Below are 19,067 nucleotides of genomic sequence, written 5' to 3'. Positions count from 1 at the left end.
TCTTTATTTAATTTTCCTATAGTCTCAAGTGTTCAGGACGTGCTTGTTGTGACCTTCAGAATGTTTCTCTATTTTCTGCATTTTTGTTACAGTTTGCATCATGTTTATCTTAATATATGATGGACAAAACCTGGGTTTGTTGGATCCCAGGAGAACGCTATCTACCGGAATGCATTGTGCCTACTGTAAAGTTTGTTGGAGGAGGTCTAATGGTCTAGTGCTGTTTTTCAGGGTTTGGGAAAGGATCTTTTCTGTTATAGCATGACTGTGCACTTGCGCACAAAGCAAGATCATGGTTTGCAGAGAGTTTGCAGAGAGTTCTGACCTTAACCTCATTGAACTCCTTCGGTATGAATTGGAATGCTGTATCTAACCTCACAAATACATTTGTTCTGCAAGAACTGTGGCTCCTTCATCCTTGTTATTTTGTTACTAGCATTGCTACTACTACTACTACACAACATATTAGCATATGAGTACATGCTAAGTGTAATTAAACTTATGTCACAAAAACTTTTATAAAATAAAGTTAGAAAGGTGTATAAAGGTTTGACTTCTTATTGTCACTGGATAAGTGATTGAAAAATGAATACAGTTCCATTGTGCCTAACCTAGTTTGTTTTGGAATTGCAGCAAAGAGGCTTGGCACTCAGAGGGAAAGAAGACCCTGTTAAGCTTTAGTTACTTTCGTATGCAACTGTAAATAAACCGTAGATGTGTAGAAAGTTAGCTGACAAAGCCATTTTAATACCACTTACAGGAATCCTGCCACATGAATTATTAAATATATCCTGCCCAATTTATTTTCTCAACACTTGGATGTTTTGCTATATGACTTAAAGGGACACACCAACCATAATATGCACTATAATGCATATGATAGATGAAAGGTAACTTTACATTTTAGCCACTCTTGCAAATGCATGGAGGTATCCTACAAATATTTCCCGATTGGCATTTGCTTCTTACCCTGCCCCCCAGCTCCTAAGCTTGCTCACTAAAGACACCATCAGTAGTGTAAAAACTGGGACCTTGTAAGGTAAGTGATTTTTACTTTTTTTGCAGGTTGAAGAATATACCACATGCCCATACTCTGTCCTGACACTGTGAAAATCATGCAGATGTAGAACTGTAGCTACCATCAAATGGTTATTACTTTGATACAATACCCAAAGCAATTCTGAGAAATCCATCAAGGAAGTCCTAAAGCTTAACTTTGCTTGCATTTACTTTTTCCCTATAGGTATGCTCTGGCAAATCTGTATTTTAACCAGGGCCACAATTAGTTTTACAGTAATTATGCCACTGGAACTTTCCCTTAATCAATGGTTGGAGCAGTTAGCTGTATTTGCTTCTACTCTTGTGGTATACCACGTGCCTAGCGGTCCCAGGTACCAATAACTACCGCACTGTTTCTCCACTTCTTGTGGTGCTTCTTAGGGCCGTACAGGGTACACACCCTGGAGACCATCCCTGATTCTTTCTCTAATATAGTGATACCATTTTTTACAGTACTGGGCAGTACGCAGTGCTTCTTGTTTTTTGTATTTCTGCAAAGATGCATAGCAACAGATGTAAGAGTTTTGGTAGTGTATTTAGCACTGCTGTCTCTATTATACATAGATACATTTAAGTATTTTTCGAGTCCTTTAAATCATAATTCTCGTATAAGGTTCCTAGCACATATTATTATAATTAATGATACACAAATCAGGATGCCAGTTAAGCAGAGGGTAATTTCCCGGACCTGAGAAATTGCTTAAACTCCAGACACGGTTGAAGAAAATAGATTAAAAGTCCCCCTAAATCTTCATGGTACAAACCCTACAGGCAGGTTAATAGTCAGTAAATAATTAACAACACTAGTGTAAATTGCCTTGCTTTTATGTATCCCCCTTCTGACCCCTGACTTCACTGCCTATTGTTATAATGAGCTGTGTTCAATAATATTCTTCTGTAAAAAAGTCTACAACACAAACTGGCAGTTTTACCCAAACTCTCCGTAATCATTTCATTATTGACTTTCTTTGGGTTACAGTCTATGATACCCTCAATCTGTGCTCATTAAAGAAGGGCTTCCAGGCAGGAGTGTGAAGCCCGTTGATGTGCCTTCCTCTATGCCTGGTTCTGCATAATGAGGATTCCCCTGCAGTATGTTGGCTTTTTCTTAGCATTTCTCTCTGCTGGTTTTTTGATTGTGGCAACATGGACTGATTGTTGGATGGAAAATGCTGATGACTCCTTGGAGGTAGGACAAGCCAATCACAAGGGATGAACAATACAGAAATAGTAAAATCTACATTATAATAATATTTGTAGAAATGTGAATAACAAGGTCAGCTTTGTATTTGTGCTGTGATTCCTATAATTAATTGCCATATCAAAACAATACTTGCTTTTGGTAGTGTTGAGTATACCGACATTAAGAATTTTTTTAGAATGATCACGAAAAACATGGAAAATGAATAAGTGGTTCCTTTTAGCAAGGAACTTTAATACAATTTGGTTTACTTGTCTCCTTGCACTTAAATTCATTCTTCATGAGTCAAGAACTAGAACAGTTGCAAGTATCAGGTTTGTTCTTGAAAGAGTTTCATTTATTTGGGAACTTTGCTTGCAGGGACTTTTTTTCTAGTTAATCACTAGTTGTAGGTGCTATCCAATGGAGCCCCATATACATTGGGTCTGTGGATATGTTTCAGACACACCGACAGCCCTACAGTTGGATTCTTTCACCTGAGATAAATTTATCTCTGGTAAATAAATCCAAATTCTCCCATGTACCGCAATAGACAAAAACAGAGGATTCATGTTATGCCAGGAAATAAAATTTAGCCCGTAGACTAAGGCATTCTGGAAGAGCTAGGTAATTAACAATATGACAACCACATGTTTCATCTTTATGGTACGAAAACATAATATCAAAAGTAGACCGAGGGAGGTAAGAAATACAAACATGCTCACTTTGTGAAATTGCTTCAAAAACATTTTGGTTACAGCGAAGACTAAAGACTGTTGTTTTTATACATTAAAGTGAAATATGACTACATGGGGAGGAAACTACTTTATATAAATATGTTCACAGGTTAATGTTTCATTATACAGGCTGGAGATTTAAGAAAGGGAGGATTACTTCTGTAGATGGTTAATCTTTCTCTACAACAATGTCAGTAAAGTTGTTTTATTCATTATTCAAGTGTTGCATTTACTTATAAAGTGAGGCCAATTTTTGTTAGTGAAAAATATATCCTTAAAATTTGATATTTTTTATGTTTCAATTAAGACTTAATAGTTAGGAGACTTTGGTTAATAGTTAGTTGACTTTGGTTGGGTGTATAATCTCATATTAATAAACATGGAACTTAAATTGAATACACTCATAATGTTTTTATTAAAAATCAGAATGTTACATAAGTAAAGGGTTTTTTTTATAGATTAAAAATTATCTATGTATTGTTCTTACTAAATTGCTATCAAACATAAGCAGAACATCCATACATCCAATGGCCAGCTTGTGACCATATAACCAATGAAGTGCGAAATAGAATAAATAGAGTTTAAACTATTGTGCTAAAGAGATTAAGTATATTTTTTATATAATATAATGAAGTTTTGATCTTTGAATGTGTTGACCAAAGTAGTAGAAATTCCCTCCTGTTATATAACTAATACTAATCACGTATACTCTTACTAAAAATGTTTACTAGCACCTAATTGCTTGCTACAGTGCTGCTGTAGCCCAGTTCCTCATATCATTGTACCATATGACAAAGCAGAAATGCATAGAGTCTGGACATACATAATTAATTGGGTCCTGAAAAACTGATTATGGGCTAAATTTGCAGTTTTTTGATAGTTTCTCCTGTTGTCTATGGAGTTATTGCTACTTTACATTTCACTTGTATTTTCATTCACTTTACATTCACTTGTATTTTATGGGTGCTATTAGAAATAGCTAACTTACAAAATCTATGACTTAATATATATATGTGATTATAACTAATGTATAATATGCATGTTAAAGACACCTAGATTTCCAGTGTCAGTCTCTGATTATTGATAACTGTAGAAAAAGGTGGAAATCAATGGGATACTTAACAATGCAAACTACTGTAAGGGAAGACAGAAATGAGCTCTGTCAGCACATTGTAAGATGTAAAGGTAGGAATAGCCCAGCAAATGGTTATTTCTCTCATAAAAGGAGATTATAATAAGTCTGGTTCTATATGAACACATTTCATAGTTTATTACCTGTGCACACACAAACAAGGAAATTAGCAACAAAAGATAACACAAAGACCAGCTACTCAGTTTACGTTGCTTGAGAAAAGGGTCCAATGCCTGATTTGGATCCACTGTACTTGCAGACAATATCAAGAGCTAAAGAAAAATAGATATGATGCTTCAATGCTAACATTCCTTCAGCCATCTCCCTTTATGTCAAGGGTACAATCATCTCACGGTCCCCCCACACTTGCTGCCTTGGTGTCTTAATATATATATATATATATATATATATATATTATGCTCATCCCTAAATACACACCTAACATGTCTCTCTGTTCATCCAGTGATCTTGGTCTGTCCTCTCCTCTGATTTCTAGTTCTCATGCATTCTTGCAAGATTTCTCCAGGACAGCCCCATCCTCTGGAATGTCCTCACCTGGCCTATCTGTCTTTTCCTCTTTCCTTTGTCCTTCAAAAAATCCCTCAAAATCCATTTCTGTCAGGACGCCTATGAATTTACACGTTAAAGCCATTCCTCCCATCTTCCTTTAGTTCACCATTACTGGTCTCTTCTATCTTTGGAAAAAAACATATACTACTGTGGCAGGTCCATCTCTAACTGTGGTACTTTCACCTCTTGTGTAATACACCCTAACTCAGTCTAGATTGTAAGCTTGATTCAGCAGGGCCCACCCTAGCTCTTGTTTCTGTAAGTAAAATTAATTTGTTATATACTACTTGTTATGTCCTGTTTACCCATTGTACAATACTACAGAATATATGGAACAATACACTATACTATAAAGTCATTGTTACAGTGAATAAAATGTTACCAGAACCCCCTTCACTTGTAAAGAGTTACTGGGTCGGGATCCTGCAGTCACAGGAGCAGAGATATGCAGGTAGGACCTTACATCTATGTGTATCAAAGTCAGTTTACATATATATGTGTATGTCCATATGTGGGAAATCCCATTAAATGAATGCATGGCTGCATATGAGTATACACCAATGCATAGAACCTATGCCATTTGGGGTTCTATTTACTAAAGAGGGAGTCGTCAGGAGGGTTGATCATTTCAACTCCTTTATACCGCTATGCATTTTCAAGGTGCAACCCCACTGAGCTTGTCCTTCCAAAAAAGCCTGAATTGGGAGATTTTGAAATATTCTCCACACTGATTTAACTATGCATTATACAGGACAAGTTTAGCCTTCTACATGAGAAGCACAGTTGGGTTTGGTCTTGATAATGATAATGCATAGTGCTTGAACCATTTTATAGCTTTTCCTCTCTAATTCCTATCTCAGTCATTTCACAGTATGTCTCAAAATACTTGTGTTGATTTGACTGCAAGATATGAAAAATGAAACCAGCCAGTTCCATGTTTAAATAAACCAACATCTTCCCATGTTTTCATGTTTAATGTAGCATTTAAGTATTGCTATTCCTGTTTTCTGTATTTGCCTAAGGATAAGTTCCAAGCAAAGCCAAATAATCAAACAGGGATGAAGTGAATATTTGTTTAGGCACAGTCACCTTTTCATAAACAGGAGAAAAAAGAAAATCATTTTGAAATAGTTTGCCAGATACTTTGAAAGAATCCCCTTCTGTTCAAGTCCCATCTGGATCTCTTTAAAACGTTTTTACATTTGTTATTAGAATAAGACAAAGGACCCATGGCCTTCTCAAGGAAGAAAATGAATAATTTTTGTAAGATTATTTAAAATGCTTTCAGTGACATTCAATATTCTACGCACTGGTAGGTTGGTAAGATTTAAAGATAAACAATTTTTTTCTTTAAGGTAGAACCAATTTTAAATTATTTTGTGTGAACAACCATTTATGCCATCACAATAACAAAAATTTAAAGATCTTAGTTGGGCATTAAATGTTTTTCTCCATTTATATCCTTCAAGATTTACAGCATAACAACATTGACATTATAGCCAACGATATATTTGAGGTTTGTTATCCCGGCCCTTTGGTTATCTGCAAAAAAAAATGGGACAGAAGAAGGGGTGTAATAAATTCTTAACATGTTGTAGGCATGTACTGAAATTGCTCAAAAAAGCATGACTAAAATTGATGGAGCATATGAGACAGCAGAGCTCTGGTATCTTCTCCTTGGAGAGCAAGTCCATCACTGTTCAGTTGTCCCCAAAATACATATATATATATATAGAAAAGGAATGTTTAGAAAACCCTTAAAGGGACACTACAGCCATCACATTCATTTGAATGCATATGATAGCTAAGTATCACACGATTCATAAGAATTCTCTTCATACATTTGTTCTCCTTCCCCACCCCTCAGTTTCTTAAATTGCAGAAGATGCCAATTACATCTTTTATGCAGTAGTTTAAATGCCAGTCAGATCCAGACTGCAAGAGTTCTCAGGAGATCTAATGATATCACGATTAGCGTTAGGAATAACATAGCACTCAGTGCCATTTGGAGCATAGAAGTTTTAAATCGTCATTCCATCATCTTCACAGTGTCCTAAAGGCAGAAAGAAGATGTAAAAGGTAGCAATTCTTTTTACATCTTCTCTCTTGTTTTCGGGCATTGCCAAGATGAAGGAATGGAGGTTTGAAACCCATGTGTTGCAAGTAGAACACATGAAGGTGCTTCAGGTAGCAGCCCAAAATCTTTAAATCAGACCAAATCAGATGACACCTGCCCTCCCTGGCTTCTTGCCAGCCCTCCCTTGTTTTACGGAGCTACTGTAACTCCCATGCCAATGACAGCACCTCTAAAAGAACGATCCTCTAAGCAATTGTGTAGTCTGGCTTAATGGGAATCTGAAAAAACTTTACACACAAGTTTAATGAATCCCACTAAAGGCATCTTAAATTAACAAGTCTTAATCACACATTCATAAGAATTATTCAACCCTGCAGAATATGATAACACTATATAAATTAATAATTATAAATAGTTATAATAATAATAAAAAAACAAAATCATGCATCATTGATAAACCACATATTCCCTACATAAAGGAGAAGAACACTTTCTAAGTCACTTTCCTAAGCAGCATATTAACCTTGTGTGCCATAAACAAAGGCACCTTTAGGTGTTATCTGGCATAAGTGCCTCATTAACTGGAAGTTTAGTTAATGACAGCAACTATTCTCACGGATCTGAGATTAGAGTAAGTGCCAAGACCTCCACGAGCAAGCCCGAGGCATTAATGTGTGATAGAGCGGGTTTCCTTCCCAGCATAATGACCTCAGAGATTTGTTCAGTATGTCCATGCAATTAAATGACCCATTGCCTTGCAGCCTTAGCCGAAAGTAGTCTGTCAAGGTTCTGTGTACAGTAGACACACTGATGTGTTATAAGCTCTAAGTGCATGAATTATCACTTTGTTTTGCTTGAATTATGTTGGTTTTCTAAGTAAACAATAGTAGCATGGCTTGGTTGATGTAATGTACCATTTTCGTTTTTTCATTCAGATATGAATATGCATTGGTTTTTCACATTCTTTATTCTTAATAGAAATATTCAGGGTGACACAATCTGGAGTTGGTTGCTTTGAATTCTGCACTTATTTGATAATGAAATGTATTTCTCGTGATGTTCTTTTGCAAACTTAATATTTGGTGATGACAGATGGTATAGTTAAAGGAGCAGCCACTGAATATTTAAAAATCATTTAACTTAATTTTTAAATATTTATATCCCCCTAGCCTTACTTTCCTGGCATGGTGTTTGTATAAGGAATACTTTGTAGGAAGCAGGCTAATTCAACTTGTACCGCTGGTGTCCAGGCTGATAGGATGAATGGGGTACCGCTAAATTCAGAGTGCAAGAGTGAAAACAAATACCTGGAACTCTTAGGAGACAGACAAAAGGAAAATCAATCATTGTATGCACTTTAATGCTTATAATAGAGTCGTCCCTTTTAATTTCCAAGTGATCCCCATAGCAATTGCATGGGGGAAATCTGCATAATCTCTTTATATCCATTTCCATCCATCCCTGTACCTCCCCTGCCATTTGCACGCAAGAGTTATGTTTGGTTGTGATATATACTTATCGCCGGCCAGGTCTAGCACTGGCTTTTGTTTTTTAATTTTTTTCTTTTTTCACATGCAGGTGAGTACAAAATGTCGCGGCCTTTGGTGGGAATGTGTCACCAATGTGTTTGATGGAATACGGACCTGCGATGATTATGACTCGATATATGCAGAGCACTCAAGTATGTAATACTGATCCCAAACCGAATCCTTCTGTCCCAATTTACTATAAGATTGAAGTATTGAAATTGCTATTCTGTGTGTTTCACATTTTTTCTTTTCAACTAAAACTGTATATATGACTTTACATACATACATGTAAAGTAGACTTGGGCACCTTCGTGTTCGTCTTCGTGCTCGTCTTCGGGGGGAAAAAAATCTTCGTATTCTGCGAATATTCGCCTGTTCCTGTCTTCTCTTCGGGCGAATATTCGTGGACATTCTTCGTGTTCGGTTTCTCTTTGTTTTCCCGGTTAAGGGGTTAATACGGGGTTAACGCAGCTCTGGCGCCAGGAGTTTAAATGTACGTATGAGCAACTCTATTGGTCGTCAGCAGGGGGCTCGTCTGCCATTGGTTGATGGCAGACGAGCCCCCTGCTGGCAACCAATAGGGTCGCTCGTACAGACTGTTAAACTCCTGGTGCCGTAACTTGTCCGGCAGATCCCTCTGGTCTCCGTCCCTGTTCAATTAGTTAAATGTCCGTACGAGCGACCAATAAAGTCGCTCGTACGGACATTTAACTAATTGAACAGGGAGGGAGACCAGTGGGATGTGCCGGGTAAGTTGCAGCATTGGGGTTTTAAAAGTCTGCACGAGCGACTCTGTTGGTCGCTCGTACAGACTTTTAAAACCCCAATGCTGCAACTTACCCTGCAGATCCCACTGGCCTCCCTGTTATTAAAGTCGCTTGTACGGACATTTAACTGATAGAACAGGGAGACCAGTGGGATCTGCCGGGTAAGTTGCAGCATTAGGGTTAACTTTTATTAGGGGTTAACTTTTTTTAAAGGGTTAAGGGGCCGTGCGAGTGAGCCTATTGGTCGCTTGCACGGCCCTTTAACCTATGGATTTCCGCTCCTGTTATCTAACGCAGCATCGAAGGGGTTAACGGGAGCGGAAATCCATAGGTTCGTTGTCAGGGGTTACAACTTACAAAGGCCGTGCAAGTGAGCCTATTGGTCACCTGCAGGGTCTTCCTCTGGCATCAACCAATTGGTTGATGCCAGAGGAGGTCCCTGTAGTCGACCAATAGGCTCATTCGCACTGCCCTGTAACCCGTGACGGCGAACCTGCGGATTTCCACTTCCGTGAACTCCCGCACTGCTGCGATGACGCAAAGACAAGGTAAGTTAGAAGGGGGGGGGAAGAATGGTAGACGAAGACGATCACGAAGATCTTCGTGGTGTGTGTCTTTGTCTTCGCCTACGTTTTGCCGCCGCTGTCTTCTCTTCGGCGTGTCTTCGGAACGAACACAAAAACGCACTCTTCGTGTTCGTTTTCATGTTCGCCCGAAGATGAATGCACAAGTCTACTGTAAAGCTTCATAAACCTGCATTCGCAATTGTTTCTATTTACTCTATTATACTTCTATTCTATGAACCAGGTCCCAGCAGTGGTTGTTTTTTTTAGTTAAGCTTTCACAACTGAACAAGTCACTATGTATGTATCAGTGCTACATAATCATATTTGTGAAAGTCAAGGCCACCATCAGAAATCTTGGGTCCCGGTTCCACCCAATGCTCTGCCTGACTGCCCTGCCCCATGCCCACAATGTGGCCACCAGGCCTCAATCCTGGAAAAGGATCACCAGGACTCCAAAGCCTGCAAAGGCCCTTATACTAGTAGCTAGATGCAAGGGCCAGTCCTTTGTAGCAGGCCATGGAGGATAATGAGAGATCAGAGAAGCTTGGTCATCTTGCTTGCCCAGGCTCCATGCAAGGGCACTGGGGATGTACGTAATGCAAACAAAGGATTAACTACAATTGTGTCTCTTGTTAAAAAAAAAATAACAGTTTTGAAGTCTTAAAATAATTTATTTTTTATACTTAAGAATTGAGTTTCTCACACTATAACGTGGAAAAAAAATAATTGACCCCTTCTTCACACACACACACACACACACACTTACTGGCTGTAATCCAACCTGTTCCTCTAAACATCATTTTGTGAGCACGTTTAAAATTTAGTGTAATTTTCTAAAGTGCAATACATCACAAGGAAGGCGCAGATTGCAACAGTTGCAATTTTTATTATTAAAAATCGTATTCAAGCTGTCAAAAGCTTTTCTTTTGCCCTCTCAGGAGCTATTTGATTTAAAATTATTATTTAACTCCTTAATAACCAAAGGTGATGCCAAGAAGTTTACATTGTTTCCTATTTATAAATCATTGCTGCATTGAATATTATACTGGAGATCTCATTTTGTACATTGTATGTGACCTACTTTTGTCTTGCAGTCAAATTAGTGGCCACACGAGCATTAATGATAATGGCAGATATTCTGGCTGGATTTGGGTTTATCATTCTTCTCCTGGGGCTTGACTGCGTAAAACTTCTCACAGATGACTCAAACGTCAAGTTAAAGATCTGCTTTGTTTCCGGGATTACAATGGTTATTGGAGGTAAGAGATACATCCATAGACCACCTTTCTGTCTCTCAGAAAAGGAGTAGATGGAGTAGGTTAATAGCCACCAGATTTTTACAATAGCCGGGGTAGTAAAGATTAGCCTCAACTACGCCAGCCTAGATTGTAAGCAGTGCCCTCTTCTCCTTTTGAGTTTGTTATTGTGTGTATTTTGAATTATTTTACTGACTCTGGCACTAAATAAATGTAATGTAAGCCAGTAATGGATGACCGTATATCATGGGAGCTGCAGTTAGTGTGTACTGTAGGCCACCACAACCCCAGTCTATAACTACAATGCCCATGTTCAGCCAGTGAAATTGCTGTTGAATATTGTTGTAGATGCATTCAACAAAAAATAGTGTTTGCACTGAAGACTTATTGCACCCTTCTCCAAAGCCCCATTTACAGTTGCCAGCTACTATTCCTACTATTGCTGGCTCAACAGAATGGGAGTTGCAGTCAAGAAAAGTTAATGTTATGTTGTATAGGCTAGCATTGGGAGTTATTACAAAAAAGAGAATAGCTAGAGTAGTAAAAAGGAGACATACAGTACATTCTTGGAACCAAATAGGTAGTTTTTTAGCAGTTGTGTGAACATGTGGCACTCAAAGTGCTGTTATTACATCTGTTGTGATGTTCAGCCAATTAACTGGATGGCTGAGAATCATGAGATCTGCATTTCACAGTAGCTGCAGTGCCAATCCACAAGGAAAAAATATATATATCCTTTGACACTCCAGATCTCATGATGCTCAACATACCAGACTGGCTAAGAGTCATGGTAGTTGGAGTATTAAATAAACCTAGCTGCAAAACATGTTTAAACTAAAACTACCTTGTGTCTGCAGCATGCAAACTGTGTCTCTGCCCAGGATGGGGCTGTGTCTGTGAAGAAGCAGCTACCAGATTGAAGGAGAGGAGACCAGATAGAAGGACATAAACTGAATAAAAATATGTTTCTCCAGAATAGCTCATTATGAATAGTGTCGTAGAATAGCTAAATTATATCTGAGACACACAATGTTTACTTTAGTGCATCTTATGTATAACTTCACTTTTGTTCTTCCCCTATTAGGTGTCCCTGGGATCATCGGGTCGGTATGGTATGCCCTTGATGTTTATGTGGAGCGATCAAATTTACTGTATAGTGTTTTCCTAGGAATCCAATATAAGTTTGGTTGGTCTTGTTGGCTTGGAATGGCTGGGTCTCTAGGATGCTTTTTATGTGGAGCTGTCCTCATATGCTGCCATTACTTTTTTGAAGGTAAATTGTATATCCATTATATAACATATAAATATAGTTCATATAAAAAAGCCAGTCAAAGAAAGCCCTACATGGGCACATTTTTTAATTCGGGGGAAAATTGTTAAAGGGACAGTTATTAAGCTTTGACTTTAAGGTATAAAGTAGCTAAGCATTTTACTGGTCCCAGGACTACTGACAATCATTCAAGTTAATTTAATATGATTCTATTTGGGTTAATGGAGGGCTGCTCTTAGTCCCCTTGTCAAAAGATAACAAAACGTAAGACTTCCTAACTCTACGACCTCCCTTGTAATTGTCTTATTGTGTTGTGGGACATCTGCTGGGGGTCTGATTTGATTTATGTAGGGTTTTTTAACTTTTCTTTTTCAATGAGCTGTACAAGTAAGCCATTTATTCATTCACAGTGCAAGTTTTGATGACTATTAAATTTTACAGTTTTAGCATTTGGTACAGGGATAGTAAAAATTAAGTATTATGATGTCTTTAAACCTGCAAATAAAATAATAATGTTATATCTATTTTGCAAATATGGTTTCCATTAATGGAATGGAAATTTTTGTAATGACATATCATTAAAGTCAATTCATGGTGCTTAACGATTGGATAAAATGCTTTGTGGTTTAAAATATAATGCAGACAAGACAATAATGTAATATTTAAAAAATGTTAGACCTTGCGCTATGTCTAAATAAAGCAAGAGAGGCCGTAAATTTTGAACATTTAGATAACTGAATAGTGCTATAATTACAGTACATTTAGAGAAATTAATGCTTTCGCAACACTCCTTTTTCTAAGATTAATCACACAGGATGGTCTAGAGCAATAATACTAATAATAATACTAATAATAAAAAACAGATCAAATCCCCAATGATAAAGTGTAGAAAACTTTTTGGAATATGCTGTTCACAAAATACCTATGCTAGAACTGGATATGAAGCCAGCAAGCTCAAAACACTATACGCAACTGACCCTGCCACCTGAAGTGATAAATGGTCTACTGGGTTTGATATGCATTAGGCACTTAAAGCGCATCCATGCATTATTCACAACATACCCGGAAAACCGTTTTCTGTCAATATTTAAGATCTAATATATTAAAGATGTAGAATCAGAAGCAGCACATAGTGGATCACAGATATTAATAGGCTGCAGTTTAATCATGGTATTTGACAGGAGGTACACGGGATGGTAGTGTTAAAATGTTTAATCTAGGTCTTCATTTCCATATCTCTCAAATTCCTTGACTAACTATAACATTGAGATACGTGTACAGCATCAATCTTAGATTCATTTCATATAGACACATTGGTTGTTAATAACTATTAATCTGCTATGTTTAAGACACATCAACGAGTGGTAGTATGTACAGCATATTCTTCAAATTTAATTGACAAAAATATTTTGATTTGCAATTCCATGACACACACATTTGAGCTATTTAATAACATATTCATTATATGTAGCTGGTTTTGTCTTTAATGTCCTGGATGATTATTATAATATTGTGATGCTTGTTTCTTGTTTCAGAAAATGGATACGGGAGAAGCCATTCTTATTCCTCTAGAAAAAGCTATATACACACTGGTGATCCACTCACCAAATTGTATTCTCCTTCGAAAACAGAAACTGCTAAAATGTATGCTGTGGACACTAGAGTATAAATCCCCATCGCAAAGTGATGTTGGTCAATTGTACGATATGAATGTTACATAATAAGACATACGCTAATTTCTATGGGCCAAGAGGGACAGCTGCCCCTGGTACCACAAGATGGGGATGCACTCGAGCCACCAATTATGATGGCCCTGCGGTTCCTTTCACGTCTGAAAATTTACAGGTCATCAGCCCAGGTCACTTTGCCCAAGGAGGCAAGATCCCTCATTACAACCCTGACCTGCAGCAAGACTCCATCACCTGTGTCAGCTTCCAGAAACTGATGTGATGTCGGTGAGTGGACAGGACCTCTGACCTTGCCCCAGGCACTAAGAACCCTAGTTAATTTTTATTGTAGCTGAATTATTATGTAAAGCTTGAGGATAGCAAAATGAGGGACTGAATGGTGTTGAAACTCACGGATCATTGTGTAAATAAAACGATGTGTCATGTTATTCTGATTACACGCCATTAAAGAACATAAAATATCAAGCAAAAAAAGTTTTGGTTCATTTAAGAAAATTATGCTCACTATTAATCAAATAGGTATATTAAAAGGGTCATATGCCATCCGAAGATTTGCTTCACAACTTCGCTTCTTCTTTCTTTTCTTTCTAAATTAAAGTATAGCTTCTCTGTTAAACTATAGAGCTAAAGGTGTAGAATTATACTGTGTTAGAAGTTGAAAAAGAGTATAATATATTCCAAGCTTTCCAGGCAACCTAGGCTTCTTCTTCAGGTATAATATTATAATATTCCTGACACCTTGGTAGCCTATTACACTTCATTTAGCCAATAAAAGGTATGATCTTCACCAAATCTGATTTCATTTATCAGCATATCATGAATTATCAAGTCTCTTCCTGGTTCTGGGATGTCTTCATTATTGTCACATCCAATTTGATGCAAGGACACACAAACAAAGTCTCTAGCATCATAAGCACAAATATAAGCTTATTATAACAGGAAGGAGCACTTTTTTCAAGGTGGATCATATTTGGGATATGGTTTGACAGGGTGTTCTGCATTTTAGAGCTACCTAGCAAAGATCAGTAGCAGTAATCACTTTGTTATTATGATTGTTAACAACAATCTCAGGCATACTAGCATGTACTGGTTGGCTGGGCATTGTATTTTTTGTCCAATTTAAGTGTGTAACCACACTTTTATTAAAAGTAACACACCACAATTGGACAAAAAAAATCAACAATATGACTTGGCATGATAAGAGTGTGATTGCTAACAGCAAACACACTCTTTTTATACCTAGGCAACCAGTGAATGCTGGAACCTAGGCATGATGGGACTGTGATTGCTGTTAGCTGTTAGCAATCACACACCTATCATCCCAAGTCAGCCAATACATGCTGGTACAGGGTGGCTGTAAGTGCAGACCCCATACTGCTGGCAGCATCAATACACAAGGGGGGCTGCTAGCCAGCTTTCAGCATGTACTGGCTGACTTGGCATGATAGGAGTGTGATTGCTAACAGTCCCATCATGCCTAGGTTCCAGCACTTACACATCCATGCTATCACACACACACAAATTCATTCATTCACAGATTCATTCCCTCAATCAGACATACTCATTCACACAACCTACCCCACCCCCTTACCTGCTCTACAGCCCTCGATGCTGCTCGCAGGGGGCGCGGTCTCCCTCGTTCTCCCCATAGAGGAGGCAGGACTGGAGCAGAGAATAGACCCTCCCACAAGTAAGCAGCAGGGCTCATGTGATCCTGGCTGCCAATCTCACGCGGGCTGCACCTCAAAGCCGCATGTTGGACATCCCTGCCATAGTACATTATAACATGCTTTCCTGCTTCATTACCTTTACCTATCTGTTCTGTCACCCAGTACAATTTGCACGCAGTACTGTCATATCGTTTGTTTGAATCAATATTAATAGCTTCACTATCCTGATTAGTATGCACGGATTTGACTCTGGCATTTATCATTATAGTTATTGTTGACAATCTTGTATTCACAGTATAACATAAATACAGTTTCAGTGAATAAGCATGTGTGTCTTGATTGGCAAGCGGCAAAGCCTAAATGGTGCACTGCAGCAATTTTTCTTTTGTCTTAGAGCTCAGACAATGCACATCCTTCTACAGACAAAAGCGCTGACAATCTGCAAACCATGTGGCAATTTGTATACTTTATACACACAGTTCTTGTATGAAAAATAATGATAATAGTAATAATAATTTCTTTAGCTTCTAAGCTTAGGTGAGCATGGCCCTCTTTACCTTCTGGTTCTGTTGAACTGTCATTTGTATGTATAACTCCCATTGTAAAGCTTTTCAGAATAATGACCTACTTTGCCTTTGAAAATTAAGTGAAGGCCATATGAAAAAGAAGAAGTAACACATATCAGAATTTTGAGGAAAAGTTCTAAAGTTGGACCAGTCACCATGAAAAAAAATGGAATGTTCCATATTTACCACTTTGTACCAGAACATGATCGATTTATCGTTTTTCTAAAACTTACTGGCCAGTCCTTACTAAATTGGACAAAAAAGCTCTTCAATTAGTTCAGATAAAAGAATACCGCAGCTTGGCCAGAATCTGATTCCTATGCAAGAATATTACAAACCAGATGGAAACAGGGAACTCAGTTAAGCAAATGAAAGGTGCTGTTCCATGTACTCTGAATTTAACACTAAAGGCAGCGTTAGAAACAAATTTCCTAGCACTGTTGAATGTCCACACCATTCCCGGAAATAATTATTTTATTAAGTAAAAATGGCTTCATTCCTGTTTTTTTGCAGGGAACACTTAATTGTAATGTGACACAAAAGCAGGCAACTGTTGTAGAAACTGAAAACAAACTTGTGTTTAAATATTAATTTAAATAATGGTTTGTCTTATTAGAATAGCACCTTTATGGGGGTAATGAATAATAAACTCATGCTGCATGGCTGTTTTTTTTATTGCATTTATAGATACTTATCTAAATGAGTTTATTTTGTTGTCAGGTGGTGTCTAAGTAATTGTCAAACTAAAATCTGCATTGGGGTGGACTAGTCGGTCACAGGGACTTTACAGATACTTGACTTAACGATTTGTGCTATCAACATGCCTAGATACTTTCCAATTAACCTGGCTAGAAGATTGTCAAATATTAACTCTTAACTAGTATATCACATAGATTATAGTGTTGTGGCTCAGTAATAGTGGCAAATTATATGTTCTTATAAAACCTATTACTTCTCAGAATCTAAAGATTTTCTGACTTCCGCAAGTTGTATTCAGACAAGGGCTTCAGCTGTGCTGTATCACAAATTGGGATACTCAGATATTATTGAATCAGAATATAAAATTAATTAGTCAGCTACTTTAGGATTTCACCTTTTACTGTGAGCCCTCAAGACTGGAGAAAAATCCCAGTGGTATCCAGTGTGAACCTCGGATGGTAACCAGGCATAGTGTTCAACAATAATTGCTTGCCAGCAATTTGAACAAACAAGCAGAATCTCTCAGACTTTCTTAATTGATGTTTGGTTTGTAATACACAATGTAGCCAAGTATCCCCTAGGGCTTGACTAGCTGATAAGCTAAATCATGACAAAAGTTTAGTTTTGGGCTTTTTTATCTGTATGTATGTATCCTATACGTACACAGTACTGTGCAAATGTCTTAGGCAGGTGTGAAACAATGCTGTAAAATGAGAATGCTTCCAAAATAGACACGTCAATAGTTTATTTTTTTATCATTTAATAAAATTCAAATTGTGTGAACAGAAGAGAAATCTAAATCAAATCAATATTTGCTGTGACCACCCTTTGCCTTTAAAACAGGCAATTCATTCTTCTAGGTACACTTGCACAAGGTCAGTGATTTTTTAGACATTACATTTCATTCATGCCAGTACATTCATTTTAATGCTGACTTGGCTATTTTCCATATATAATATAACAGTGTGAACACTATCTCAAAAATGAGTTAGAATTTGCGTGTGCTAAACAGCTCTTCATAGGAAGGTGGAGCTCCTGATTCTAAGCCTCCCAAACACACAGTAGATGTCAAGGTCTCATTGTTTGGAGATGGAATCCATGCATGGGATTGATGGCACATAGGAGATTCAGTTACTGTAGAAAAAAGCGGGAGTAATTTGGTTATGTTTTTGAGAGGATGATAAGTGCCACCTGCTGAAAAACCAGAGCATTACAACTGCTAATTCCACTTAAACTTCAAACAGTGAAAGTTATCTTCCCCCAAAGAAATGAGAAATAGCTTACTTAAGAATTGATGCACGCATTTACACATAATTATTTAATTTAGTTAAAGGACTTAATTAGCCCATTGAGCTGCCCTAGGGTGGTCATTCACCCCCTTGTAAAGTAGCTCTGGAGGTCTAGTCTGCCCAGGTCAGAATGTGTCACTCATGACTAGCAGGACATTGTATACAATATCCACAATGCAATTATATTACAAAATATGTTGTATGACGATATGGCTCAATATGCAGCATTATCCTGTTTTCCCAGAGAACGCATGATAACCTTTTAAATTTTTCTGTACAGTATTGCAAAAACAGAAACGTGGCTGCAGTCTTTGTGGCAGATATCTTATTAAGTGACACATTGGCAGCAAATATTTCCAAACCCTTCTCAAGGGCATTAGTGACACAAATGACCAAGAAGGACACATTTGCTTATTTGTGGCCACCCATGATGCTTCTGTGCAAATTTGAAGGTTTTGACCAAACCTTAGGGTTGAGTTGCCCCTTCTGCCACACAGCTGCCTCATTAATGGTGTCCAGAGAAGGCTTTAAATTCTTGGTTAACGTGCAGTTCAGTCCTACTCATTCAGCTCCTTGGTAAGCAATATAAGAAGAAAAATTAAACAGGACTTGCCAAACTTGGCGTACTTTGATGTGGTAGCGGGCTAAGCTATATATGACCATATAGTGTGACTGAATCCCCAATAATTATGCCTTATATATGTGTTTTCTGAATGGTATCCGCTGGGTATCTGATGGATTCTAGCTTTGTTTTGCTTACAACTCTTAGGACTCTTAGGACGAGGGAGTACATGCACACAGATTTACCGCATAAATCTGAACTGCTCAACGTGACTACCGTGACTGCATGCCTTGAAGAAATCCTTGTGCGTCTCTTCACCCAGCATTGTATGCAGCAAGCAACCATGCAACGCAAAACCAGAATCGCTACAATAAGTAAAAAGACCCTAAAAAAATCAAAGGCATATATGTTAAAACTGATTTAAAACTTATGCAATTTTAGCTTGGATAT

General features: G+C 37.7%; 1 protein-coding gene across 1 annotated transcript; it reads left to right on the top strand.

The window, feature by feature from the left end:
• Positions 1-2,134: 2,134 nt before the first annotated feature.
• On the top strand, positions 2,135-13,812 carry LOC149282210 (claudin-16-like). The gene is made up of 5 exons (XM_089498534.1): positions 2,135-2,248; positions 8,334-8,436; positions 10,712-10,876; positions 11,958-12,146; positions 13,679-13,812. The coding sequence occupies exons 1-5, from the start codon at positions 2,135-2,137 to the stop codon at positions 13,810-13,812; spliced, it is 705 nt and encodes a 234-aa protein (XP_089354660.1).
• The last annotated feature ends 5,255 nt before the right edge of the window (positions 13,813-19,067 follow it).

This window comes from Sceloporus occidentalis, unplaced genomic scaffold, assembly GCF_023333645.1.
Source record: "Sceloporus occidentalis isolate IW3139 unplaced genomic scaffold, rSceOcc1.0.p SCAF_121, whole genome shotgun sequence".
NCBI classification, from domain to species: Eukaryota; Metazoa; Chordata; class Lepidosauria; order Squamata; family Phrynosomatidae; genus Sceloporus; species Sceloporus occidentalis.
The sequence above is the reverse complement of the archived record's forward strand: the minus strand, read 5'-3'. Positions and strand labels throughout refer to the sequence as shown.

Bases quoted from the DNA above. Each gene is read 5' to 3' on its own strand.
- LOC149282210 (XM_089498534.1), top strand. From the start codon at position 2,135: ATGAGGATTCCCCTGCAGTATGTTGGCTTTTTCTTAGCATTTCTCTCT. The intron at 8,437-10,711 runs GTATGTAATACT...TTTGTCTTGCAG, and splicing joins GATATATGCAGAGCACTCAA to TCAAATTAGTGGCCACACGA. The intron at 10,877-11,957 runs GTAAGAGATACA...TTCCCCTATTAG, and splicing joins GATTACAATGGTTATTGGAG to GTGTCCCTGGGATCATCGGG.